The 27,094-nt window shown below is 45.1% G+C and overlaps 1 protein-coding gene across 13 annotated transcripts in view; it reads right to left on the reverse strand.

Annotated features, from left to right (window-relative positions):
- The window catches only part of GRK4 (G protein-coupled receptor kinase 4), a 186,055-nt gene that overhangs the window by 32,267 nt on the left and 126,694 nt on the right, over positions 1 to 27,094 (reverse strand). For 12 of the 13 annotated variants that reach the window (XM_075570359.1, XM_075570342.1, XM_075570326.1 and 9 more), the window contains 2 exons: positions 18,710 to 18,810; positions 4,410 to 4,502 (listed from right to left, as the gene is read on the reverse strand). In XM_075570359.1, the coding sequence (XP_075426474.1) occupies positions 4,410 to 4,502; positions 18,710 to 18,810 (194 nt within the window). The remainder of the gene's footprint in view (positions 1 to 4,409; positions 4,503 to 18,709; positions 18,811 to 27,094) is intronic. The other variant, XM_075570404.1, reaches the window with a different exon arrangement.

A 27,094-nucleotide genomic window follows, 5' to 3' on the forward strand; every position in this document is an offset into this window, starting at 1 on the left:
TATCTACAGGATCTCACTATGTATAGTATCTACAGGATCTCACTATGTACAGTATCTACAGGATCTCACTATGTATAGTATCTACAGGATCTCACTATGTACAGTATCTACATGATCCCACTATGAACAGGATCTCACTATGTATAGTATCTACAGGATCTCACTATGTATAGTATCTACAGGATCTCACTATCTACAGGATCTCACTATGTACAGTATCTACAGGATCTCACTATGTATAGCATCTACAGGATCTCACTATGTATAGAATCTACAGGATCTCACTATGTACAGTATCTACATGATCCCACTATGAACAGGATCTCACTATGTATAGTATCTACAGGATCTCACTATCTACAGGATCTCACTATGTATAGTATCTACAGGATCTCACTATCTACAGGATCTGACTATGTACAGTATCTACAGGATCTCACTATGTATAGTATCTACAGGATTTCACTATCTACAGGATCTCACTATGTATAGTATCTACAGGATCTCACTATGTATAGTATCTACAGGATCTCACTATGTACAGTATCTCACTATGTACAGTATCTACAGGATCTCACTATGTACAGTATCTACAGGATCTCACTATGTATAGTATCTACAGGATCTCACTATCTACAGGATCTCACTATGTAAAGTATCTACAGGATCTCACTATGTATAGTATCTACAGGATCTCACTATGTATAGTATCTACAGGATCTCACTATGTACAGTATCTACAGGATCTCACTATGTATAGTATCTACAGGATCTCACTATGTATAGTATCTACAGGATCTCACTATGTATAGTATCTACAGGATCTCACTATGTACAGTATCTACAGGATATCACTATGTATAGTATCTACAGGATCTCACTATCTACAGGATCTCACTATGTAAAGTATCTACAGGATCTCACTATGTATAGTATCTACAGGATCTCACTATGTATAGTATCTACAGGATCTCACTATGTACAGTATCTACAGGATCTCACTATGTATAGTATCTACAGGATCTCACTATGTATAGTATCTACAGGATCTTACTATGTATAGTATCTACAGGATCTCACTATGTACAGTATCTACAGGATCTCACTATGTATAGTATCTACAGGATCTCACTATGTATAGTATCTACAGGATCACACTATGTATAGTATGTACAGGATCTCACTATGTATAGTATCTACAGGATCTCACTATGTACAGTTTCTACAGGATCTCACTATGTATAGTATCTACAGGATCTCATTATGAACAGGATCTCACTATGTACAGTATATATATGATCTCCCTATGTACAGTATCTCACTATGAACAGGATCTCACTATGTACAGTATCTATAGGATCTCACTACTGTATGTACATGATCTCACTATGTACAGGATCTCACTATGTACAGTATCTACAGGATCTCACTATGTACAGTATCTCACTATGTACAGTACCTACAGGATCTCACTATGTACAGGATCTCACTATGTACAGGATCTACAAGATCTCACTGTACAGGAATCGTATGACGAGAAGTTGTTGTACACTGATGTTCTGTGTGTTTCTGTGTGACTTTGTAATGTTTGTTTTTAAAATGTACACTAAAATTGTGCCCGATTAGGTCAGAAGTTGGAAAGGATGAGGGACTCGCTGTGGTGGTTCCAGTGTGCTATTCATTTCTACTTTCAAGTTATTTGTCCTGGAAACATGTGGGTTCATCATAAATCAAGATACATTTTAATGGACCACACAAGAGTATGAAGGGAACTGGAAGCTGTCAAAAGATCTGCAGATTCTACAACAACAAAAATATACTTATCTTAAAAAATAATCTCTCTGTTCTGTATGCTTTGCAGTGTGTTAATGGCACCAGGAAGCAGCCACCCCTCTTTATCAGGCATGTATCTTCCTGATTGCATGACATTACCAAGGTGTGATATGTTTGCAACCAACAAACAAGTTACTTTGCTTGCCTGTACTTCACGTACCAAAAAGCAGCTTTTTCGGTGAGCAGGATTGAATCTGCTTCTTATCCAGAAGTCAAAGTGATTATTTATTTATTTTTAATTTTAAATAATAGCCGTATTGTGCCGGGTTAAAAAAAAAAAAAAGTCTACCATTGTTGGAACATTGGTCAAAATGGTTCAGATCAGATGGACCATATTGTGGAATTTCTATAAGGCACTAATTTGAATTAGTGCCTTATGTATATAATGGTGAATGACAGCTCCATACGCCTTGATAAAGCACCCACAAGGTGCGAAACGCGCAGGAGGTTCCTATACCTCCTTTTTTGTGTTGGATCAATAAATAGTTTTTTTTACCATCACGTAGCCTGGCTCCCTTGGCTGTGCGCTGCTAATTTTTACATTCTTCGCCCATACTGTGGAAGGACCTGCTCAATACATACAATACCAAAACAGTGAGCGTTTTTCTCAAATCAATCATTTCTTCTTAAAAAAAAAAAAGAGAGAGAATAGAACTGTAAATCCCTCTAGGGCCAAAGTGAACTAATCCCGGGGACATTTTTATGGGGTCCCACCTGGGTAATTGATCCCTTTAGTAGCATTGCACTTTGACCCCTGCTGTGATGTCACTGCATAGTAATATCATGCCTATTAATATCATCAGCTCTATCTACAGTATAAGAACCTGCTACATTTAGAAAGGTGGCGTCAAATTAAGCAACTACTGTAGGTAAACACACCTACATAATTTTTCTGTTCTGGAGAGCTTTTTATCATTGTTTTTTGAAGAAATCTTATAAACTAAAGCCTTCATTAGCCTCATACACTCTCGAGTCAATTAAATATTGAGACAACTAGTAGCTAAAAGTTTCCATGGAGAGCAATGTATTTCACCGGTGCCGTGGCAAGAGGAAAAACCCATTATAAAATCTCTCTCATCAATAGTGCAACTTCATTTGACTAAGGACCAGTGCACATTGTACGGTACGTATATTCAATGTCTGTAAGGTGCCCCATCTTACTTACTGCAACAGCAAAACACAGGACTACGGTGTATTTAAGTGGAGCAATTACAAGTATATGGCACAAGTCTTATCGAAGCCTGCTGTATGCATTCGTTTTATGGCATTATTAAGACATTCCGCAGGTTCAATATAAGGCCATAAAAGTATTTTCGATACACGTTCTGAGAAACCATGTCTGGAGATAGCCACGCTTCATTACACTGCCATGCCCATGATGTTCCATTTTATTTTAACTACGCCTCATTATCAGACTTCAGTCCTTCTCTTTTTCCGTGCATCACAGGCCGAAAACACACTCAGCGATATATTGTATGAGCACATTAGGAAACAGCAAGCACGGAAAACATTGTTGTGTATACTTAGGTAGGTCTATAAATGAACATACCCTGCGTTCTCAAACAAATGATAAAAGGCTTTCTATAATCAGCATTTCAGGAAGAAAAAAAACCCCAACATTATAAGCCCATCAAGATTTCAGATTCATTCTTCCGTAACCCTTTTACTGCCAGAAATGGGCACAGTGCACTGCAGGCCCCTCTGTCAGTGAATGTGTTACAGCATTAATATCCTCAACAAGCTCCCCGTCTTTATTTTAAGTATCCAAAACAGGGGGCGCCCTGTGTATGACACCATCATACACCCCCATGATTCAGCAATCATGTCATCTTGCAAGGCCGGTTCCAAGATGGCCGCTGGGAAGTTCGGTAAGAACCAGCTCACTGGTGGGCCTGGCTAATTAGCTTGCAGGCAGGTTCCCGTCAGTCGCCATTTTGTTTTCTATCCAAGTATGGCCACCACTGTCCTCAGAACAATTGCCGATTTGGAGTGAGTTTTAGCACCTCTGCTCTAATTTCAATGGAGTCTTACTAATAGAAGTCAGCACTTTTTCATTAAAAAGCCAAATGTCACTGGTTTAGTTCTTGGAGGTTAACATTCCTAACCATGCTCAATGTGGTCCTGGTACCTATCCACTGAGTCGACATTGCGGTTGTACAGCACAAAATAAGGTTGGGAAACATAGATACCCCCCACCCCCTATCGAGATGATCCAAATGCTGGGGGCACCTCCTCATTTTATCAAATGTCAGACTCATTTTAATTCGAATAAAACTGAAAATAAGCCTCTAACGACAAGATCAGTCTCGATATCATCACACTTAGAATGACAGTGTTATAGTAATGACTGTTTGAAAATGTAAATCAGGATTATTTTAGCAATGTCGTACAAAATCTTTCATCAGCAATAAATTCAGAACACACTGCAGCTTTCGGGCTGATACACAAAAGCAAACATAGGTGTTCCCACGGGGCACCCTTACGGCTAGTCTGAGGCCCTTTTGGGCGACATTGCACCCCAAGTGAGAAACACGGATCTATAATAACGTCTATGTGTTTTTTTTTCTTCTTCTTACCTTTCTAGCCATTTCCACTGCAAGAAGCGTGAGAAGTACATGCTTTCCTGGAAATCCTCAAACGGCACTCCGCTCAGATAATCATGGACAACTCTGCAAGTGGAAGAAAATAAATATGATCTATAACAAATACTGACACCTCTTCCACCTGAGCAAACGACAACCTCCTCCATAGACTGAGAAGAGGAGGATGCTTGCAGGTTCTCCCTATACCAGTTTCAAAAATGCAATCAAAACCCAACTGCACACATTTACTAGCACACACCGATACAAACACACTGATGAATACATAATACACAGTCTAATCACAAAGTGGCTCCCCAGAGTGCCCCATAATGTTGGGGCAAGGTCATATCCAGTGGCACACTGGTGTGTCTGATGATGTGCTGGCTCCTAGGGGAGGCCGCGGCCTCTGCTCTCAGTGAAGATGGTAATGGTATCCTGGATATGCAAGTAAAATATAGCGATACTCCATAACGCTTGTGGCATCACACCTCAGCCTTTTTATGCACAGATTTTCACACACGAGCGCTCATATATGCAGTAACAACAACAAATGTTTGGTGGATGATGTATTTGCTGGCTAATATACATCATGTTTACAAATATGCAGGCTTTGCATGAACCCGAAGAGAGGGATGCGGGAGGCTTGGATTTATCTATCCATGAAATAAAACAAGGGAGGCAGACAAATACATTTTAAATAGATTTAAATAACTAAAACCCTGAGAAGGGGACCAAAATGTTGCTCCATATTTACATGGAAAATAGAATTATTTAACATTTCTTTCTGTGCCTCCCTTTATTTATTTAATGTGTTATAAACCTTATGCTGGGAGGTGCAGAATATAGAATTATTCACCTACTGTACTACCAGCGGGCAATGTACCAACTTCATTTTCATCCAACATTTGTTATATTTCTTGACAAAAAAAATAAAATGATCTCCATTGTTTGATAAGACATATATAATAGTTCTAAATATATATGCTTGTATTAAGATTGAGCAAGAATAAATACACAAAGTGTCCGGTGTTACAGACAGCACTCCTAAGTAGAATATAGAGTTATATAATGACCGGTGCACGGGAACAATAGGAGGGACCCTTAACCCTCCCAAATCTATAAGGCAACAAAGGTAATGTCCCCAGCACTCTTGAGAATAAACTGAAAAAACACTGGAATATGCCAAAAAATAGATTGTATTGATAGATAGAAAGATAGAAAGGTACAATAAAGGATATATATACATATATACATATATATATATACATATATATATATATATATATATAGCTTAACCCCGTTATAGCGCGGTCCTCGGGGGCCATCCGTGACCACCGCGTTATAAACGGGGTCGCGGAAAAAAATGGCCGCCGAAAAAAATTGACTGTGTGAGACTGTGTGTGTCTGTGTCAGTGTGTCAGTGTGTGTGTGTGTGTGTGTGTGTGTGTAGTGTGCTGTGTGTGTGCAGTGTGCTGTGAGTGTGTGCAGTGTGCTGTGAGTGTATGCAGTGTGCTGTGAGTGTATGCAGTGTGCTGTGGGTGTGCTATAAGTGTATGCAGTGTGCTGTGTGTGTGTCAGTGTGTCAGTGTGTGTGTGTGCAGTGTGCCTTTAGTGTGTGTGTGTGCTGTGAGTGTGTGTGTGTGCTGTGAGTGTGTGCAGTGTGCTGTGAGTGTGTGCAGTGTGCTGTGAGTGTGTGCAGTGTGCTGTGAGTGTGTGCAGTGTGCTGTGAGTGTGTGCAGTGTGCTGTGAGTGTGTGCAGTGTGCTGTGAGTGTGTGCAGTGTGCTGTGAGTGTGTGCAGTGTGCTGTGAGTGTGTGCAGTGTGCTGTGAGTGTGTGCAGTGTGCTGTGAGTGTGTGCAGTGTGCTGTGAGTGTGTGCAGTGTGCTGTGAGTGTGTGCAGTGTGCTGTGAGTGTGTGCAGTGTGCTGTGAGTGTATGCAGTGTGCTGTGAGTGTATGCAGTGTGCTGTGAGTGTATGCAGTGTGCTGTGAATGTATGCAGTGTGCAGTGACTGTGTGCAAAAAAAAACGTAATTTTTTTTTTTCAAGGTCCACGCTCAAACCGCGTTATAAGCGCATCCGCGTTATAGCAGATCGCGCTATAACGGGGTTGAGCTGTATATATATATATATATGTATATACACACACACACACACACATAGGATATTGACACTGACCTAGGGAAAATCTATGTAAACACAAGCCAAGGAATGGCAAAAATGGGAGGGGATGGAAGGGAAAACAAGGAACACACAAGGGGAATTGGTTACAAACAATAAACTGCCTAAAGGCAAAAAAAGGGAGTAAGTGTGGTGGAGCAAAAGAGGGGCAACGTTTCGGGGCTGACTACCCCTTCCTCAGGCCCATTCCCACAGAACCTTAAAAAAAGTAACTTGTGCTATTTCTCTTCATGCCATACCACAAAATATCTCCCTCCTGTTTGAATGGAATATTGTACACAACAAAAATAAGAAAAAATCGTGTTCGCATAGACAGGGAAAGAGAGGAACACCTATAGAAAACGAATGTGTCCACTTAAGTTTAAACTGCTGCTGCCAGTAATTTAATTGATACCTTACAGATGTTAATGGGAGAAATCTTGGTATGATAATACGTACACATACAGGTGAGTCACTAGAAAACCCAATACTCCTATACACCTTGTGAACCTAGGGTCAATCACAAAACCCAAATAGAAAGATAGCGGTGTAACAAACACCAAGAACAGCAATAGCAGGATTGCAGAGAAATAGTATATCAATTCCTACGTGTCACCAGTCTCTGGAGTAGCTCGTCTCCAATAAATACACGCTTAACCCCTGCAGTGCCAATGGGGCCTGCAACACATTGGCACTGAGGGATTTACGTTGAAGCTGGGCCGCACAACCAGGAACGACGTCGTCATCTACATAGCAAGTCTCCCACGAAAAACAAAAAGCGTAACTACACCAAGCAAAAGGTCATTCACACGCGCATTCCATTCATGGAGGAAAGTGTGTGTAATCACGTCTGCGGCAGGGGTCAGATTAAAAAAGTCACAGGGGCTAATAATTCATTCAGCAATCTTATGGAAAACAGGTTGTTTTGTAAGCAACATTGAAAAAAGGATAGATATAGGATAGATATAGTTCTTATTATACTAGATTTACGCATCTAACATGAAAATACCCACTTTGTGCAACAGACTTGGGAGTTCTCTGTGAAATATATAGCTGCACTTGAGTGTTTTAGTCTCTATTGAACTCTGTTATTTGCAAAAAAAAATATTGTTTTTTTTTTTTGTGTTTTTTTTAATGGGTGCAAGTGACCATGACCATAACCATACTGAGCATCTTGGTTGCAGCTATCCACCCACTTGAACCTCACAAAGCAGAGCCATTGATGACGTTCAAGCTGTTGGACCAAAAGGACGAAACGTCTCTCTGGAATTGCTATGCTGGTCCTGTAATTCCTTAAACAAAACTTGGCTGTACAAGATGTGCACTGCCGCAAGATGAACCGGGTTTTAAGAACCATTGCTCTCCAAACCTGAAGAAAGCCGAGATATCCCAAAGGTATAATTAAGGTACAGGCAAGATGGGATACACGTAAAGAAGCATTTTCCAGAATGGATGGAATATCAGAACAAGGGATCACATTTTGAAACTAGACAGTGGTAGACTAAAAGGGAATATTAACTGCAATACTACTTTACTAAAAGAATAGAAAATGCACGGAACAGCCGACCATCATAAAAAGACAGCAAGTACTGTACAGTAAGAGCATTCACAACATCTCGAGAATAGGCATAGAAAAGGGGAAAAACCTGTACAGTCGAGACCTTCAGATTAGGGATAGTAGGCAGGCTAGGTGTGCAAAAAAAAGGTTCCGTCGCAAAGACGCTTAATGCCATATCCTCACCTTCGCTACAAAATCAAGCAAAATAGCAATAAATATAGATAACAAAAGAAAACCCCACTTGTCCGTTCTATATTGGAACAGTCGAGGATTCCCAGAAGAAAGAAGATTGTATTTGTATTATGCAGCTCAGGCTTTACAATGACAACACAATTCTGATGGAAACGTGTTACGCTTCTTAGAGCCACTACACAACTGGTTACATAGAGAAACAGACTTTAGATTGTAAGCTCTTCGGGGCAGACAATCCTTTTCCTATTATTTCTTTTATGTCTGAAGCGCTCGCTTATTCCCATCATGCGTTATTTTGTTATGTCATGTGTATTAATGATGTAAATTGGGTGACCATATTTTTCCCAGGACAAATGAGGGGCAAGCAAGAATGGCAGGCGCCAATCACGCATGCGCGGGTGGCCGGCGCCAATCACGCATGCGCTTCCGACAAGCACCGGCCCGAAAACCGGGACATTTCAATAAATTTTGGGACGCCGGGACAGAAGACAAAAAAAACAGGACTGTCCCGGCTAAACCAAGATGTCTGGTCACCCTATCTGTCAAGCTCTTCGTACATGGCTGGCATTATATAAAGATATACAGGCATACCCCGGTTTACAGACACTCACTTTACGTACACTCGCGAGTAAGGACATGTTTGCAACAGCTCCATACCCGTGTCCATACGCTCGCTTCGTGAGTACGGACACTTATTCTGCCCTACAGACCGCCGTAGTAGTGACGCGCTGATTCCCCTCGCCCAATAGGCAAACGGCAGCTCGCGCATGCGCCTGTCAGCACGTCCTGAACAGCAATACCGGCTATTCACAGACTATGGAGCCAGAGCCTGTGAATTTAATCACTGGAAGGCGAGCTGAGTGCGGACCGGAGTGAGGGACAACAGAAATTGTGGAAAAAAGGGAGTGCTTCACTTTAAGTACATTTTCACTTTACATACATGCTCTGGACCCATTGCGTACGTTAATGCGGGGTATGCCTGTATATACATAGAATTTGATGGCAGTTAAGAATCACTTGGCCCAGCTTGCCATATTCGCAAGAGCAAGTCACAGATCGACAAATGGTCAGTTCTACGACACACGTTTACCATATACAGCTCAACCCCCTTATAACGCTGTGCTTTGGGTCCAAAGAATAACATCGCAATATAAGCGGATCGCTTCAGAATTAATGTACAATTGTATGCATTGTACAATAAAGTATTTAAGATACCAATAATCGTGTTGTAAAGTATTCATAAATACGAAAATTGTGAGCCGCGCGTGCATCGCGTTATAAGCGGATTCGCGTTGTAACGGATCGCGTTATAACTGGGTTGAGCTGTATTCTCACTATGCCGAATAGTCCCATTTCCTTTCTAAGTAGCCTTGCTGCATTTGTCATCGTCGGTAAAACACTTACACTCGCACCATGTGAACTCACATAGAATCCTATGTATCCCTGGCTGGTTTGGGCTATCAGTCTGCCCTCCTCCTGGCAGTAATCCCTGATAAGGGCAGGTTGCCAGGAGTAATTATGGGTTTTCCCCACACCTCTGTAGCTCAGTGAGTCATAGAGAAGGTAGTGTAATGGTGTCCAATCAGGGGCAAGGGGCTGGTTCATGCTGGATCTCTACTTCCTCAATTTAATCAGTTGCCTCTACCTTGAGAGAGGCTAGTCTACCCTTGATCAGTTGTGCAGGGCTCTGCCTACTGTGTGCCCTGCCTTAGGGGAGTGTTGGGAGACTGTTCCCCTTACTCTATCAGGGAGTAAGGGAAGAGCTGGGACTGCTCCTGGTGGCCTTTGGCTGGGAGTGAAGGTCCAGGGACATCCTGAGGGTGAAGGCCCTAATCTCCAGTATCCTGTGGTTGCTGTGTATGCTGTGCAGTGTACAGGGATAATAAAGTGTTCCAGTTGCTCATTATACCTCCTTGCCCGAGACTGAAATCTATCAGGGGGGGGGGGGGGGGAAGAGAGTGAAGAGTTCTCTTGCAGGGATTTCACCCCGCATCCCTGGGGTCTGCACCAGATGGAGGCGCTGTCCCCGTGAGTACGATTCAGTTATGCCCCAGAAGCCTGTTCTGATATCCCCTACCATCATGCGGGAGACTCTGTAAGCCAGCAGGTATGCACCACACTACTCCATGTAACAGTATAGTTTTCCCAGTACCAGACCCTATCTGCGATTGGGGGGGGCGGGGGGGAAGGGGGAAACAGGGTTACCCCTATAATCTGTGTCTCCCATGCACTGCTCACACTGCCAGCACTCACACGGGTTCCGTTTATATCGGGGGGCCCTTCTTCCCCTATCCAAGGGCACTACAAAAAGGAAAGGAGTCTTTGCGAGGAGAAAGGAGTGGTAGTGGAAGGTTCGGAATAAAATTAAAATAGTGTACTCGTTACCACTATGAGAGTAGCATAACTTCCCCAACCCTGCTGCATACATGTATCCAATCTCAGCCTTATATAAAAGGAATAATAGCAATAATAATAATAATTATTATTATTATTATTATTATTAGAGTGTACATTTTTCTGTCCTAATGGACATTTTATTTGAATGGAAGGGTGTTTTTTCCATACATGTTAATATAACCAAATGTTTTTTTATCTGCATCTCCAGAAATACAGGCATGGGAAGAATTTGGAGGGAGGGGGGATTACATTTCTAAGTTTACGTTTACAAAATACATTCCTTGGGATTAATGTAAAAGAGGACGTAGGTTCATTGAAGGGAATTATGTTCCTTGAATATAGTGGAAAGACAACAGGAATGTATGGGAATGTATTACGCACATCTACAGTTTAAGTGGCTCGCATAAATCTTTTAACGTCAAAGATTTCATCTGGTGGCTCTGTTTTAACCCTTGCAGAGATAGTTGCCCCACCCCCCAGATGCACTGTGGAAAGCTGCGTTTCAGGAGGTAAATGGCAACGTATAAACAATATATATTTAACCAGGTCATATAGCGGACTGATAAAAACAATAAAATAAAAATCACATTACCCTTAAGTTAACATTTATACAGCATTTTGGTGATTTACAAGCATTTAATACATACAGCAATTGAAATTACAAAAGAATGGCCGTATGTAATTCTCTCACTATAGAATATATATATTGCTGTAGTTGATTTTTTAAAACAAATCAATCATTCACTCTTTGCCTTATGTCATATTAATGTGCATTATTCTCTTGAAAACCTATGAAACCACACATTCTCCTACTATTACAAGTTTTATTTATTTAATTTTAAGTGGCAACACAAGCTGGCAGTCGGATTTAATCTTTACAGTGAAGACATGAAATAATTTACTTATTCCCGGTCAAAAAAACTGTATAAAGGTCACAGTGCCCTAGATTCTGTCAATACTTCATGTGAATCTTCCTTGCAGCACTGAAGTAGTTAAACATGCATATTCACGTAAAGGAATATTATATCTGTGGCGCTCAGCGTACATAAAATACATACATATATAAAGGACTAGCTGATATACTCGGCGCTGCCCGGGATTTAATGTTCTGGCTCCCCCTCTCTTTCTCTCCCTTCCACTGTCTCCCCCCTCTCTTTCTCCCCCATTCACACCAATACGCCCTACCCCTTCACAGCTCCGTCACCCCCCCTGTTCACAGCTCTGTTCCCCCCCCCCCCCAGTTCACATCTCCGATGGGTGAGTGGGTGGGTGAGTGGGTGGGTGACTGAGTTGGTGGGTTGGTGACTGGGTGGGTGGGATCGTGACTGGGTCGGTGAGTGAGTGGGTGACTGACTGAGTGGGTGGGTGACTGACTGGGTGACTGACTGGGTGGGTGGGAGACTTACCTTGACCGGGAAGGTGGTGGTTCCTGGCGGCAGACGGTTCCCCTCCTGGCCCTGATATCTCTGTGGCATGCGGGGGGGCAAGAGTGGCAGGCTGTGGCAGGAGGGCCGCGCCGCGCTTCCCCTCCGTTCCTCGTTGGGAGCAAGGGGGGAGGAGCCTGGAGTTGGCGGCTGGGGCAGGAGGGCCGCGCCGCGCTTCCCCTCCGTCCGGGAGCCGGTGCAGGGCGGCGCACGTGAGGGTGATGGGGGGGAAGAGGACTGAGAGTGAGAGATTGAGTGAGTGAGTGAGTGTGTGTGGTGAGGCCGAGGGGGAAGAGAGTGGCAGTTGGGTGACGTCATAGAGCCACCAATCTGATTGGCCAGAGGCTGAGGACCAAATCAGATTCACTGCATCTAGTACCAGACTCACAACATTCACTTTTATTAGATATAGATATAAGATATATATATATACAACCAGAAGTGATGATGCTGGCTGATCCGATAGGATACTCTGTTTTAGGTTAGCTGCTTTTTTCATAAATCATGTCACAATTATTTGCCCTACGGGCCAATAGAAATATTGACATTAATAAAATTTTCTCAGATGACGAACCTCCTATTCAGATGGAGCATACCCCAGATAATATGCATGAATTAGTCGAGAAACTTGAAAGACTACTCATAGGTGAAACAAAACAATTATGGGATGCAATTACTCTGGAAAACAAAAGAGGATTCCTCGTGGTCTGAGGATATTTAAACCACCTACAACTGATTTTCAGAGTGAGACCTTCATTTTAGAATGGAATCGCATCTTAGAAAATTGTTCTTGCGAACTTATGCGGTTACTAATATCTAAACGTAAAATGGCCCATCCAGAAATTAGATAAAGAAATTAATGAAATGAAAGAACAATTTGAAATATTTAAAAATAACAGTGAATTATCAGTTTTAGAAACCAAGATCAAGTCCAAGATGGACAATATGCAAGAGGAAAGTATTAGTCTCAAACAAAAAAAGTTTCAACGAGACAAAGTGGATTATCAAAGTGGTTGCTATAGGAATTGGAAAAAAAACCCCAAGAGATAATGACAAACATAAGACCTATAGAGGGAACTCTACCAAAGATTACTCTCATAAAATACCTGGTCACTATAGAACAACAATCCCTAGTATAAAAGACAGATCACAAAATCCAGTTCAATTTATCACTCCCAAACCCAAAAGGGGAGACACACACCCAAAAATCAATCGGGATAATAGCAATAATATAGAACCACCTGCCCCTGCTCCAAATGTCACACACCTAGATAAGGAAATTGATTATATTTTTCATAAATTCAACCTTTGGTGGATTTTGAGCAGGAACGTCATGGTTCCACTTATAGCCGTGAAGATAAACCCACTTTTTATTTTTTAGATTGGAGGAAAACCAGAGATCAACAAAATGCCAGAGAAGCGATCAAAGATCTACTAGGGAGAGAAGGGACATCCAGAGACAAGAAAAGAAAAAACACGGTAGAGGAACAAGAGGAGGTAGAAAGAGTAGGCAAAATACTCAAGCATTAAAATCAGTGTATACTAACATATTTAACATAAGTCAACATTCAATTACAGATAAGGAAAAAGAAGTTCTCTCTAAAGGCCTGACATTCGACCCAGTCACAGGCCCTAATAGTGTCAAATTATATGTAGATGTACAACAGTATGTCAGAAAATTATGTTTGAAAAAGTATTTTAAAAGAGATGGTATCTCTAGACAAAATACAAATCTAAATTTGCCTATTAACACAGTGTCCAGTACCACTTCTAAATTTATGAGTCCATCCACTTTTTTTCCCTAAATTCATCAGTGGTCCATTTATAAACACTTTTGCCCAAATGGTCACTGACGACCTTGAGACACAAAGTCGTAAATTTAAAATAAATAAAAACAATCTCAGTATTGAGGACAAATGTGTGTTACGTGCGCTTGGAGAGAATGACTCTATTGTGATTAAACCTGCTGACAAAGGGGGACGGGGGGGTTGGTAATTATGGACAAGACCTACTATGTTCAAGAATCATTACGTATTCTCGAAGATAAGTCCACCTACCAACCCCTCCCCTCCAACCCCACAGATAATTATCAACAATAATTATTAACTTTTCTAAATACGGGCCTTGATCAACAAATTCTAACCAAACAGGAATTTGAGTTTCTTCATAATCCACATCCCATTATTCCCATTTTTATATAATTCCCAAAATTCATAAAAATTTAAATCAGCCACCTGGACGTCCAATCATATCAGGAATCCAATCACTAACCTCACACCTGTCTCAATTTATAGACCATCACTTACAACCATATGTGATTAAGCTTCCGTCCTATCTCAGAGACACTACCCACATATTGCAGACCCTCAATGACATTCAATGGTTACCACACTATCATTTAGTAACAGCTGATGTTACTTCATTATATACGGTTATTGACCATGCACAGGGCTGTGATGCTGTCAGTCAGGTCTTAGATAATGACCCCTCAGTCTCAAAAGCATTTAAATCATTTTTAGTTTCAGGTATTCAATTTATTCTTTCACACAATTTTTTTAATTTTAATAATTCATATTATTTACAGGTATGTGGCACCGCCATGGGCACCAGGTTTGCTCCAAGTTATGCTAATTTATTCATGGGAAGCTGGGAAAATAAATTCATCTGGTCCGGCTGTCCCTTTGGAGCAGACCTGGTGCTCTGGCGGCGCTACATTGACGATATTTTTTTCATTTGGTCAGGTTCACTGCAACAGTTAGAATTATTTCAACACTATATGAATGATAATTTATTTAATTTAAAATTTACTTTTACATCAAGCAATACTTCTATAGAATTCCTAGATTTAGTTATTTATATAATGGATGGCTCACTACATACCAAAACATTTTTCAAAAAAGTTCAGTCGAACAATTATCTTCATGCTGACAGTCACCACAACCCAGCCTGGATCAATAACATACCAAACGGACAGTTCACCAGATTGAAACGGAATAGTTCCACTCTTGATGTATTCAATATACAAGCACAAGATTTAAGAAATAAATTCATAGATAGGAAATATTCATCTTTTGATATAGATCAGATCATCTCTGAAGTGGAACAAATAGATAGAACCACTCTTCTAAAATATAAGCAGAAAAAAACTAAAAGCATAGTGGATATACCATTTATCACTCAATATAATCAAATGGCTCCGGCTATAAGGAAAACCCTTTGCAAATATTGGCCAATTCTAAGGAAGGATAAAGATCTGGTAGATATACTACCCATTAATCCTAAAATTATATTTACAAAAGCCTTAAACATAGGCCAAAAACTAGCTGCAAGTTTCCCTCTGATGCGTATTAAACACCGCACCAATAATGTTGCTAAGGGATATTATATCTGCAACACCTGTACAGCTTGCAAATATAGTGCGAAGAGTTTTTCTTTCACCTCCACCAAAACCGCTAGGACATATACCATCAAACAACATATCACCTGTAATAGTAATAACGTCACCTATCTCCTTGAATGTCCTTGTGGTCTGCAGTATGTGGGTATGAACACCAGGCCCCTCAAACGTTGACTGTATGAGCACATTTATAATATTAAAAAAGGCTTGATCACACAGTGTGTCTAATCATTTCCTCCAAGCTCACGGTAAAGACCCTAAGGGTCTCAAATGCATGGCTATAGAAGCCCTTACACCCCATTGGCGAGGAGGCAATATTACAAGTCTGCTGGGGAGGAGAGAATCCTTTTGGTTCTATGAGCTCCATACTCTAGCGCCATTGGGTCTCAATATAGAGTTTGATCTCAAATCCTTTCTACTAGAGAAATAAGAATCCATTTGCGGCTCATTGATATCATTTATTTTATTTCATTTAATCACATTATTTGACATTACACTTTATGTTTTATATTAACCAATCACACATGTTTATTTAGCATTTAATTTAGTGCATCGTACACTCACATCATTACCCACTACATAATAGTACATTGTCATTTCGGTCACATCATCACATCCCCATCCTTTAGTCACGTATTATATTGCTCTTTGAGCACTAATTTAATTTAGATATATAGATACATCACCATTAGTAGTTTAGGGTATAATAATCGTTTTTTAGTTATTATTATTATTATTATTAATATGAGTACACATTTAGATAAGCCAGCATGCATATCTTACAAGGTAATATTTCCTATCATTGATATATTTACATTTAATGGATATACACTTTGAGGTACTGGACACCGTGTCTTTCAAGGATTATTACCATTGTATAGATACCTTTATATACAGTATTAGAGCACAGAGATCCATAGGGTATAAGGATTGCATATTGTACATTTTGGACAACATTGGTTCCAGAGTTATATATTACAAGTTCTGTTTATATAGCATTTATTAATGCTGCGGGATGTCAGCATTTCATTTATTTAAACAGCATAGATGTTTGATATTTACATAATATTCATGTTATAACATTTTATACTATTTGTTTACATGTTTGTTTTTTATTATCTTTTCATGTTATTTGTTTAATGTTTGTATAATTTGCTGAGGTACCAAGCAGACGAGATATCTCTACTGCGCATGTCCGGGACTTTCAAATTGGTACACTGTACCTTTTAATTTGAACTATAAGTACATGGACGCATAGGGACTAAGTTATCATATACACACCCCTGAGGAAGGAAGCCGCGTCTTCCGAAACGCGTAGGGTGGTCCCTCGTATACACTGTCTCACTATCTGCCGAGTCCCCCGCTGACCCTTCTTGGATAATCCTCCCCCTCCCGAGCCGAGCGCGAACGAGTACTGCGGGCCAGGGATTTGGCGAATCTGCAGCTGGCGGTCCATAGTAGCAGAAAAAAATAAAAAATAATAAACCAATGGCGCACAGCCAGGGAGTAGCATTTCTCATGCACACGTGCAACAAGCGGCGGAAGTAGGATATCCAAAGCCGCAGAGGTCTGTCCCAGCGTGAGCAGGGTTGTTGCTCCATCTCGAGTCGACGTCAATACCAACACGCTGTCGATGCTAGTGAGGGGCGCACGGAGCTGATCGGCCACAGATGAGAGGGGATACTCTCTGATTATCCACTGCTGGCTATCTACCATCTTCTGGTAAGCGGGTACTTCAGCTACAGCAGAATTATACATGTGGGACCCTTATCACTCACATTCATTTTTAATTGTGTTTATTGACTGTATTGATTTATTGTGTTATATTAAATGTGTTTTATTTAACTATGTTAGTCATCTGTTTGCTCTCAGCATTTATTGTTTGTGTTTGTCCAATTGTGTTCACATTATTAGGTGTTATACAGTATTACACTATGTATTTCTATTTATTTTCGTTTCATGTTTGATCACCTACACGTGGAGTAGCCTATCGGATCAGCCAGCATCATCACTTCTGGTTGTATATATCCTTTATATATGTATGTATTTTATGTACGCTGAGCGCCAGAGATATAATATTCTTTTACTATACTCATCTGACCTGGGGTCAGAGTTATATCACAGGCAGCCAGCTAGTTAATATATCATTAATTATTAGAAAAATAGCGCTACCTTATTTGTTTTTTCATGCATATTCACGTAGTAACTGTCCAGATGGTGAATAGGGTAGCACAGCACATTGTGTGGGATGGATGCATCAGGGAGATCCCCTAAAGATGCGGGGTTAGGGAACCAGACAGAAGAGCAAAACGAAGCGTGGTTCCCAGTGTGGAATAAGATGGGATAGGATGCTCAGCATATGATGTTTTTGAAGAACGTTCGATGTCCTAACTCATCCTATATGGTCCAGGTCTATCCAAATGTATCCCCAGACTCATTAAAAGCCCCACGAAGAGCATCCCCGTCACTGCCCTGGGCAGAGGGTCACAGAAACTGGTCATGCCTAGCTTGATAGTGGTGAAATGGAAAGGCTGGCAGCGCATCTTAATGATACTATGGGAAGGTTGGAAAGCATTTGCAGACCTGGGTTACAGTATGTACAGTATCATGGGCAGGCTCGAAATATTAACCCTATACAATTACTGTTATATGGTTTCTTCTCTACAGCAGGGAAACTCCCGTCAAGGGCCACCAACAGGTCACGTTTTCAAGATATCCCAAGAAGGGATAGCCGAAAAACCTGACCTATTGGTAGCTCTTGAGGACAGGAGTTGCCCAACCCTGCTCTACATCTATACCTGTATTGTACGGTTTAAATAAGTGACAACCACAGATGACGCCTTTGTCCCCACTTTCCTCCTCCCTCCCCCTCGTGTTCAGTTTTCTCCCTTCACCTTACTGTGGGAGAGGGCAAGGTCTTTTCTCATTTTATCCGATACCTCGAAACGATGATATGTGGCTCTGCGCTCTATGTTCGCCTTGGATTTTTTATTTTATCCTCCCTTCCCCCTGTACCCCGTATATATCCGCATAAAAGGTTTTCAATACAAATTGAGCTACCAAAAAAATAAAATAATGTATCAAATATAATGAAAATTGCCCACTACGGCTGCCTCGCAGAATAAAAAGATGGTCTGCATTTCCCATGGACTCATTTTCCAATACCTACCGAGTGCAGTCTTTAAAAAGCTCTTTGCAGGGGCTCTGCTCCAGCCTCTCCTTACATTCATGTACTGTGTCCTGAGATATTTCCGGCAAATGGACTGCAGACTAAATGGACACAAAGCAAAACACACGGTGAGAAAATGTTGAAGTCCGACTCCTGCCCACATACATCACACAGCTAAAGAAGATTCGCCCCATAAAGAAGAGGGAGAGCCAATACGAAAAGCTTGTTGTATTTTGGTTTTTATAAGCTGATCTAGTCCCGAAACATTACACCAACTGTGTGGGAATATTACAGATGGTCAGGGTTTCATTACAACTTGGTGAATCATCTGTTAGAATAGTAATGTTTCATGGTATAACGCCATTATTCAGCAGGTCCTGATGTGTAATTTTATTTATTTTTTAGCCCTTCCCCATTTGTTATATCAGGTCAGTTGTGTAATTACATGTTTTATTTCATGCAACATTTTAAAGTGAATTGAGAGACATTTTGGGCCAGAATTACTAAGGGGTGCAAATTCATAAGAACCCTCTAGTGTCCCATTCACTTGAACAGGCTATTAGTTTTCTTTCGGCACCAGAAGGTGGCTTGTGGGATAAAACCGCTTCGTAAATATGGGCCAAAATGACCAGTGAGCACCTGGTGATCCATTGCTTGATTCTTATTATGCATCTACAGAAAAGATCGATTCAGACGCTATCAACATTACCAAACTGACCACGCCAGCATGGTTTCGCTGTTAATGCCGATACTAATAGCCAAATGATGGTCGCTATCCAATCGGACATGACATTTTACGCAGTACACTGAACCTGTTTGTCTACTCACTCTTTCCATGCACCACCCGCAAAACATACATGTTTACAGTGCACCCGTGGAAGATTTTGACGCTGTCAAGTGAAGACCGTATTTTTCTCGGAATGCTCACGCATGACAGTACAATTGGAAAGAAGTCTGATATCGTATTATGTATACATCAGTGAGATACAGCGAGCAGGAGCTCTTAACTTGTGTTAAGAACGGTTATCCACACTCGGGTGGCTTGTTAAGTGCAGGGGAGTGGAGGACAGGAGCACAAAAAGACCAGAACATTTGACATTTTATACTGCAGATATTTTACAAAGTGGTGGTCCTCTCCATCACACGCCACCATCCCACCATCCCACGTCCGTAGCTTACTTAAAGAAAGGGTTGCAGTTTAATTCCATTGTATTTATTAATACTATAAATGGAAGACTGTTGTTTTAATTAATAAGTTAAGCAGTTTTAAGCACACTGGCCCTTATTTGGTCTTCTGGGAAGTGCTTCCCTCTGCTGGGGAAGATAGAACTCCCATTCACCTGTTACAGCATCACAGCTTATTAAGTAGGGCACATTGAGACAGTTAAGGATGTTTCTCAGTTTATACTTTGCATGTATGTATAGATGTAGCCAGGTCCCCCTCTTACCTACTAGCTGGAAGGGGGACAGCTGCGGACGCGTTCGGGATGCTGCCGGAGGCTGCAGGCTGTTAGCCGGAGCGGGATGCCGGTAAGGACGCCACCATCTTGAAAGCCTCGCGCATGCGCAGAAGATCCCGAAGTTGCGGCAGCCATTACTCATGCTCCACATGGGACTACAAGTTCCAGCAGCCCCCGGGGCTGCTTACCACGTGGGCAGTGTTAGCCAATAGGGCTCCCAGAATCTCCTGCAAGCAGTTAGATACATTTGGCGAGCTAGACACCTTGCGCTCAGTCAGGAGCAGGATGGAAAGGAGGAAGGTAATGTCCAGGGAGCCATGCTCCGCTGGACTAGGCCAGATACACCCCCAGGTCCAAGCTAGGCCGACTCACTACAGGTTGTGGTTGCTATAGGGAAGGCCCCATGATAGGGACGCTCCCCATTAGCCCTGAGAGCGACAGACATTGCTGCAGTGTCCGGACGGCCACGTGGTGAACTACGGCCTACGGTCTAGGACCAGACCCGGGCCTATATTATCAGAGACACTTGAAAAGGGACACACTCCACCGGGAGCTCATTCAGAGGTGAACCGGACGCCTGAGGATCCGCGCGGCGTGGGACACGTTGCGACCCATCGAAACCTCAGCCAAGGCAGCCTGATCTGGACTAAGACCAGGAAGGTATCTCATCTACGTGCACCAATGGCCACACACACCGTGGGTAGCGCTACTCCACACACTCATTGGCTGGGCCTGGTCTGTGGATACTGGTTGGTTAAGTGCCCAGGCACCTCAGTACTTTGGGGGTTCCACCAGGGTGGTGTTATTGTGGTGACAGTATATTGTTGGTGCACTGTATATTATATTACCATGTGCGAATTCAGTAAACCAATCGTTATATACTGGTGTGTGTATTTACTGTATGTATTGGGTTCCTGAGAGGTTATCCTACTGCGTTAGGATCTCTCCCAGGTGGAGGCGCTGCATCAAGGAGAACGACAGATCACCCCAGGCTCCCAGTGGCGGAGGCTCCGGCCTTCTGTGAGCCTCAGGTAACGGCAACACATGTGGTTTCCCTTAGTCACGGGGGAAAGGGGGCTACATACATATGTACACATACATATATATCTTATACTATATTAGTGAAAGCACTGTATGTTTGCCTGCCTGGATGTCCGGTGTCCCTAGGGGAAATCTCATTGGTCCCTTGGCCCGCCCGCCCCCCCGCACACCTCTCATTGGCCTGAGGCGGAGTGACGGGCCAAAGGACACACAGGGACACACACACACACACAGGGAACACAGGGACACACACACACACAGGGAACACAGGGACACACACACACAGGGACACACACACACACAGGGACACACACAGGGACACACACAGGGACACACACACACAGGGACACACACACAGGGACACACACAGGGACACACACACACACACAGTGACAGACACACACACACAGTGACACACACACACACACACACACTGTTACATACATTAGCGGGGCTCACAGTGTTAGCAGCACCCGCGCGCACCTCCTCCTCTCCCCGTGTCTCCCGCGCTTTCACCCCGACCCCCCCCCTCCCCCGGCGCCGCTACAGTCAGCGGGACACACACACTATTATTACCCCTTCAGCGCCCCCCCCCCCCCCACCCAGTGTCAGCGGCCGTGCGAGACCCCCCCTCTATATCTCCCACCTCTCCCCCCCACACATATACATACCCCCCCCTCCCCGGCGCTACAACTCACCCCTCCCCGGCGGGGGAACAGCCAGTGGCCAGGCAGGCTGCCTCGCGGCGCCGAGTACCCAAGATGGCGGCGCCCGGGACTCAGCGGGGGAGCGGCCACAACACGCTGCCTCCCGCCTCAGATCCACGTGGGACCTGCCGGATGGGTGAGTAAGCGGCCTTCATCTCCCCTCCACCCCCCCCTCCCCTTCACCTCCCCTCCACCCCCCCCCTCCCCTCCAGTGTCAGTGTCTCCCCGATACCCCCCCCGGCGCCGCTACAGTCAGCGGGGGAGCGAGCGAGCGCCCGGGACACAGCGGGAGAGCGGCCACAACACGCTGCCTCCCGCCTCAGATCCACGTGGGACCTGCCGGACGGGTGAGTGAGCGGCCTTCACCTCCCCTCACCCCCCATCACCTCCCCTCACCCCCTTTCACCTCCCCTCACTCCACTTCTCCCTTCCACCCCCTTTCACCTCCCCATTTACCTCCCCCCCTCCACCTCCCCTTCACCTCCCCTCCACCCCCCCCTTCACCTCCCCTCCACCCCCCCCCCTTCACCTCCCCTCACCCACCCCTCACCCCCCATCACCTCCCCTCACCCCCTTTCACCTCCCCTCACTCCACTTCTCCCTTCCACCCCCTTTCACCTCCCCATTTACCTCCCCCCCTCCACCTCCCCTTCACCTCCCCTCCACCCCCCCCTTCACCTCCCCTCCACCCCCCCCCTTCACCTCCCCTCCACCCCCCCCTTCACCTCCCTTCCACCCCCCCCTTCACCTCCCTTCCACCCCCCCCCTTCACCCCCCCTTCACCTCCCCTCCACCCCCCCCTTCACCTCCCTTCCACCCCCCCCTTCACCTCCTCCCACCCACCGCCTCCCACCCCCCGCCTTCCCTCCGCCTCCCCCTTCCCACCTCCTCCCCCTTCCCACCACCTCACCCCTCCCCCCCCTTCCCACCACCTCCCCCCCCATTCCACCACCTCCCCCCCTTCCCACCACCTCCCCCTCCCCCCCTTCCCACCACCTCCCCCCTCCTCCCCCTTCCCACCACCTTCCCCCTCCTCCCCCTTCCCACCACCTTCCCCCTCCTCCCCCTTCCCACCACATCCCCCCTTCTCTCCCTTTCCACCACCTTCCCCCTCCTCCTCCTTCCCACCACCTCCCCCCTTCCCACCACCTCCCCCCTTCTCCCCCTTCCCACCACCTCCCCCCTTCTCCCCCTTCCCACCACCTCCCCCCTTCTCCCCCTTTCCACCACCTCCCCCCTTCTCCCCCTTTCCACCACCTCCCCCTTCCCCCCCCCCGCTCCCCTTCCCCCCCCCCCGCTCCCCTTCCCCCCCCCGCTCCCCTTCCCCCCCTCCGCTCCCCTTCCCCCCCCTCCGCTCCCCTTCCCCCCCCTCCGCTCCCCTTCACCCCCCTCCGCTCCCCTTCACCCCCCCTCCGCTCCCCTTCACCCCCCCTCCGCTCCCCTTCACCCCCCCTCCGCTCCCCTTCACCCCCCCTCCGCTCCCCTTTCCACCCCCCCCTCCGCTCCTCTTCCCCCCCCCCCTCCACCTCTTTTTCCCCTTTCCCCTCCCACCCCCTCCCACACTTCCACCCCCTCCTCTAACCCTTCCCCCCTCCTCTAACCCTTCCCCCCCCTCCTCTAACCCTTCCCCCCCCCCTCTAACCCTTAACCCTTCCCCCCCTCCTCTAACCCTTCCCCCCCTCCTCTAACCCTTCCCCCCTCCTCTAACCCTTCCCCCCTCCTCCACCCCTTGCCCCCCCCCTCTCCTCCACCCTTGCCCCCCCTCCTCCACCCCTTGCCCCCCCCCTCCTCCACCCCTTGCCCCCCCTCCTCCACCCCCTCCTCCACCCCCTCCTCCCCTTCCCGCCGCCCTTCGCCTTCATGCCCGCCTTACCGCCTCCCCACCCCCCGCCTCTGCCTTTCACCCGCCCTTACTCCGGCCGCCTCTGCCTTTCACCCACCGCCTCACAGCCGCTGCACGCACTCAACAGACACCCGCCACACTCGACACATACCTGCCGCCACACACACCTGCTGCCTCCCGCCCCTACGCACCGACATCACTGACCCACCGCCTCACACCCTAGCAGGACCCCCACTCACAGACAGCACTCACAACCACGCGCCAGCCGCCGCCTCACACCCTTGCAGGACCCCCACTCACAGACAGCACTCACAACCCACGCACCACCGCCCGCCTCACACCCTAGCAGGACCCCCACTCGCACACAGCACTCACAACCCACGCGCCACCCGCCGCCTCACACCCTAGCAGGACACACGACTCAGATTTTTTCATCACTTATGCCACCAAAATATACATTGTACTGTGGTGTGGTTACAATAAACCATTTTTATACAACATCGTATTACATTTTCTTCCATCTTTCTTTTCAATATTATTATCCAACCTTTACAACAAACAGTCACCTATTGTTCCACGATTTATAAATAATACTACCTATTACGCATTTACATCCCGGGGCAACGCCGGGTCTCTCAGCTAGTATAAATATATACATATAAATTATATATATATATATATGTAAATACAACTGTATGCTCATCTGCATGTCTTAGGCAGGTCTGCAACCCCGCCTTTCACCATTATCACCCAGCACACAGCACTTCCACTGCAGCAAGGGATGCTGGGAAATGATATATATATATAGATATATATATATATATATATATATATATATATATATATATATATATATATATATATATACATATACACACACACACACACATATACATACACACATAATGTAGATGTGCGGGACATATTCAGGGTTTATAATTTATAATTTGTGGTGTTTTTGAAAGACCACAACAACCACCACAAAAACAGTGGAGCTTTAAGTTCGCTGCATGTTGTGAAATCTTGATCATCTTGCAACCAATGAACGTCTAGTTCCCCAAATCCCCAGGACCAGTATGACTTCCAGAACTCCGTGCAACAGAAATAATGTAAAACATATTTCAATACTTTTGTGCCTCGTATATCTTATTGAATTTTTTTTTTAAAACTTTTGCTGCCAAATTCAGGTTCTTTGCACATACAGTAGATCGAGCCAAGAATCCCCACATCACACAGCTTGGCTTAATAACGTTTGGAAAGATCTTACATTGGAAAACACTGCACACTAGTTTAAAATAATATTTGAAACCTCTTTATTAATTACTTAATAAGTATGACCAATCTGATATATTACATATATATATATATATAAATATATATATATATATATATATATATATATATATATATATATATATATATATATATATATATTTAACTGCACGCCCCTGAGGAAGGTCCTATACAGGACCGAAACGTTGGATTTATATGTGCCTGCTTTTTTTCAAATACACTTTTGCAATATACCTTGAGTGCTGTTTTTTGTCTCCTTGGTGGGACATCTGGTTTCCTGTTATTTTTGTTGAACAAGCACCTATTTCTTTGGAGCCTTTGAAGTGCCTGCTGTTATCTTTATATATATACTAGCTGAGAGACCCGGCGTTGCCCGGGAGTCACACTGCCCCCCCCCCCCACACACACACACACTGTCCCCCCCTCCCCCACACACTGTCCCCCCCCTCCCCCACACACACACACTGCCCCCCCTCCCCCACACTCACTGCCACCCCCCTCCCCCACACACACACTGCCCCCCCTCCCCCACACGCACACTGTCCCCCCTCCCCCACACGCACACTGTCCCCCACACACACACACTATCCCCCCCACACACACACTGTCCCCCCCTCCCCCACACACACACTGTCCCTCCCCCGCACACACTGTCCCTCCCCCCCACACACACACACACGGTGTCCCACACACACTGTCCCCCCCTCTCCCCCCCCACACACTGTCCCCCCCCCACACACACACTGTTCCCCCCCTCACACACACTGTCCCCCCTCCCCCACACACTGTCCCCCCCCACACACACACACTGTCCCCCCCCACACACACACACTGTCCCCCCTTCCCCCACACACACACTGTCCCTCCCCCCCACACACACACGGTGTCCCACACACACTGTCCCCCCCTCTCCCCACGCACACACAAAGCCCAGTCACCTCTGCCAGGACTCACAGCACCGCTCCTCTCTCCCGCGCTCCTCCAATTGTCGCGCGCCTGGCCCTTCTCTGCTCTCCCTCCTCCCGTCCGGGGAGCGCTGCGCATGCGCCCCCTCTCTGCACCTGTGAGCGCGAGCCGCCGGGAAACGTGCAGCAGGGAAGGTTCAGGGCCTGTCCGTGTGACGGGGGAGAGTGACGGCCACCGGGAGGGGGGAAGGTGCGGGGCCTGTCCAGGTGATGGGGGAGAGTGACGGCCACCGGGAGGGGGGAAGGTGAGCTGCGGTCCGGGTGACGGGGGAGAGTGACGGCCACCGGGAGGGGGGAAGGTGAGCTGCAAGGGGGCTTGAAGCAGTGGTGTGAGTGTGTGAGGCCAATGAGAGGTGTGCGGGGGCGGGCCAAGGGGGCCTGAAGCAGTGGTGTCAGTGTGTGAGGCCAATGAGAGGTGTGCGGGGGCGGGCGGGCCAAGGGACCAATGAGATTGCCGCTAGGGACAAGGAACACACCAGGGAAACATACATACATACAATGCTTTCAGAAATATATAGTAAGATATATATATATTTTTTTTAAATGATTATACAGGACTGAATTATCCATGTTCTGAGCTGGGAGATTTCCAGAACACATTACTCAGCTTTAGCTCCAGGAATTGTCCCAGCTAATCAAATATTTATATTTCTGTGTGCCATTTTGGATCTTTCCATTTTGGCATAACAATATGGGCATGGTCACCTTCACTCCAGTTAGTGAGCCAACACATAGGCCATTCTTCAATATGCTGTGAAGCTGCTGGAGAAGACTTTAGCTCTATTCAAATGAGTGGGACTCAAATCTTCTCCAGCACAGAGAAGCTGCTTTCACCGCATATGGAATGAGTAAGTCCCATAGCTGTGACCTCATTTGGACTCTAGCCTTACAGTCGTCAGACGTTTGGTTTACAACACGTATACCATGGATAGATGCCTAGAGTTCCTTTGCAGGGGAATAATCTACTGGTAACCAATCTCCACAATGTAAAGTAGGCTAACGACCCAAAGGATCAAGGAGCCAACTTTGATAAAACAAAAAGGCATTACAAACCTGTGGGAAAATGCCCTGTTTCC

This window comes from Ascaphus truei, chromosome 1 (assembly GCF_040206685.1).
Source record: "Ascaphus truei isolate aAscTru1 chromosome 1, aAscTru1.hap1, whole genome shotgun sequence".
Taxonomy (NCBI): Eukaryota; Metazoa; Chordata; class Amphibia; order Anura; family Ascaphidae; genus Ascaphus; species Ascaphus truei.